At 56.3% G+C, this 1,705-nt stretch overlaps 1 protein-coding gene across 1 annotated transcript in view; it reads right to left on the bottom strand.

Annotated features, from left to right (window-relative positions):
• Window positions 1–1,705, bottom strand: part of POFUT1 (protein O-fucosyltransferase 1) — a gene marked incomplete at its 5' end in the record, with an annotated part of 4,292 nt that extends 2,587 nt beyond the window's left edge. Inside the window, 3 exons of the mRNA XM_009994004.1 lie at window positions 217–409; window positions 1,038–1,150; window positions 1,556–1,705. Of these exons, the coding sequence (XP_009992306.1) occupies window positions 217–409; window positions 1,038–1,150; window positions 1,556–1,705 (456 nt within the window). The remainder of the gene's footprint in view (window positions 1–216; window positions 410–1,037; window positions 1,151–1,555) is intronic.

Raw genomic sequence — 1,705 nt, 5'->3', positions numbered from 1 at the left:
GGGCCCCCCCCTGCACCACGGACCCCCCCCGCACCACGGGCTCCCCAGCAACACGGGGCCGCCCCAGCACCACCCCCTGCTTGAGAGAGGAATCCACAGCCCTGCTGACACCCCACCCAGCACCATCCCAGCTCCTCTTTGGGAAGGTTCTCCCATGGAGCCTCCCCCCTGCCATGCACAGCCCCCCCAGGGCTGGGCAGCCCCCCCAGGCTGTACCCAGTCTGAGCCGATCCTCAGGTGAATCCCCACGTAGGGCCTGACCAGCAGGGACTGGATGTAGGCATCTCCCTTCTTCACCATCGCCTCAGACCACACCATGAACTTCTGCAGCGGCCGGTGCTCCTCCAGGACTGGGAACTGGGCTGGAGCCCCAGGGAGGGCCAGTACAGGGTGCTGGGATGGTGGAAACCTGTGGAAAACAGCAGAGCAAAGCGTGGTGGAACCTTGTGTGTGTGTGTCATCTTGCAAAGAACTGTGCATTTTGTGAGGGTCAGAACGGAAAAACGATGCACCCCTGGCACAGCAGCACAGCTCCAGATTCACCCAACATGAACCCCCACCACTTTGCCATGACATCCAAGCACAACTCCAATTTTACCTCAGACCCAGCAACAAAGGAGTTGGTATTGCCTGACAAACAGGAGAGTCTCATCCATGCAGCAGCACCTCACCCCAGACTGGCAAGTCTGTCACCCAAACTTACTGGTACCACTCAAGTGGCTGTGAAAACACCAGGTAACCAGAAAAAGGCAATTCATGGTCAGCCACTGAGGACCTGGCTCTTTTTGAGGAACAATTAAACACAATTAAGTATCACTGGCTCAGAAATCAATCAGCCTAACAGAGCTGACACCTAGAACTGCCCACTGGAAGAGCCCAGTGAACATTTCATGGAAAAAGCATTAAGGTTTTTAATTATATTGCTCATAACCCCTCCAGTCTCCCCCTGAATGCAAAGGTTTCACACAGTGACCAGCACAACTGGTTTTGTGAGTTACCTCACAGGGCCAACCAGCACCTTCCCATCATCTCACTACCTTTGGATCCAATGGTCCTTGTATGCAGGACTGAAGGAGATTCCCTTGAAGAGCTCAGACTTATCAAAATCCACTTGGAACTGATTCCAGAAGGGACCAAATGGATTTCCATCCTGCAAAGGGAAGACGAGTGTTTGTTCAGCACACACAGAGCCCAGGGGGCAGAGCTGGCAAGCTGTGAGTCCCCATCCCTGGAGGGATTTCAAAGCCATGTGGTGCTGAGGGCCACAGTGGTGGCCTTGGCAGGGCTGGGGGAACAGTTGGACTTGATGATCTTACAGGTCTTTCCAACCAAAATTATTCTACAGGACCAGCTGCACCACAGATGAAAAAACAGGGAGCTTTGCAGCTCCAGATCTGCTGTCCTCAGTGCCCACCAAGCCTGAAGTGACAGAGCACAAAGGTAGAGGAGGAGCAGCAAAGGAACTTCCCAGCCTGACTGGGGAGGCTGAGCTTGCAAACCAACAGCAACCTGCAGGAGCCCTCTGGATCAAGCTGCCCCGGCAGGAGGGACTCACCTTCATGGGGCAGGTGCTCTTGTCCGGACTCCTCTGCGCCGCCGCCTCGAAGCAGTAAGCGACCCGCCTGCCCGGGGGCCAGTGCCGGGGCGCCAGCTCCGCCATGAACTGCTCCAGGCTGATCACCCGGTGGGACCGGAGCAGCGGGCC

Source organism: Chaetura pelagica, unplaced genomic scaffold (genome assembly GCF_000747805.2).
Source record: "Chaetura pelagica isolate M959 unplaced genomic scaffold, ChaPel_1.0 scaffold493, whole genome shotgun sequence".
In the NCBI taxonomy this organism is placed as follows: domain Eukaryota; kingdom Metazoa; phylum Chordata; class Aves; order Apodiformes; family Apodidae; genus Chaetura; species Chaetura pelagica.
Note: the sequence above shows the minus strand (reverse complement) of the source record. Positions and strands in the feature narration are given on the sequence as shown.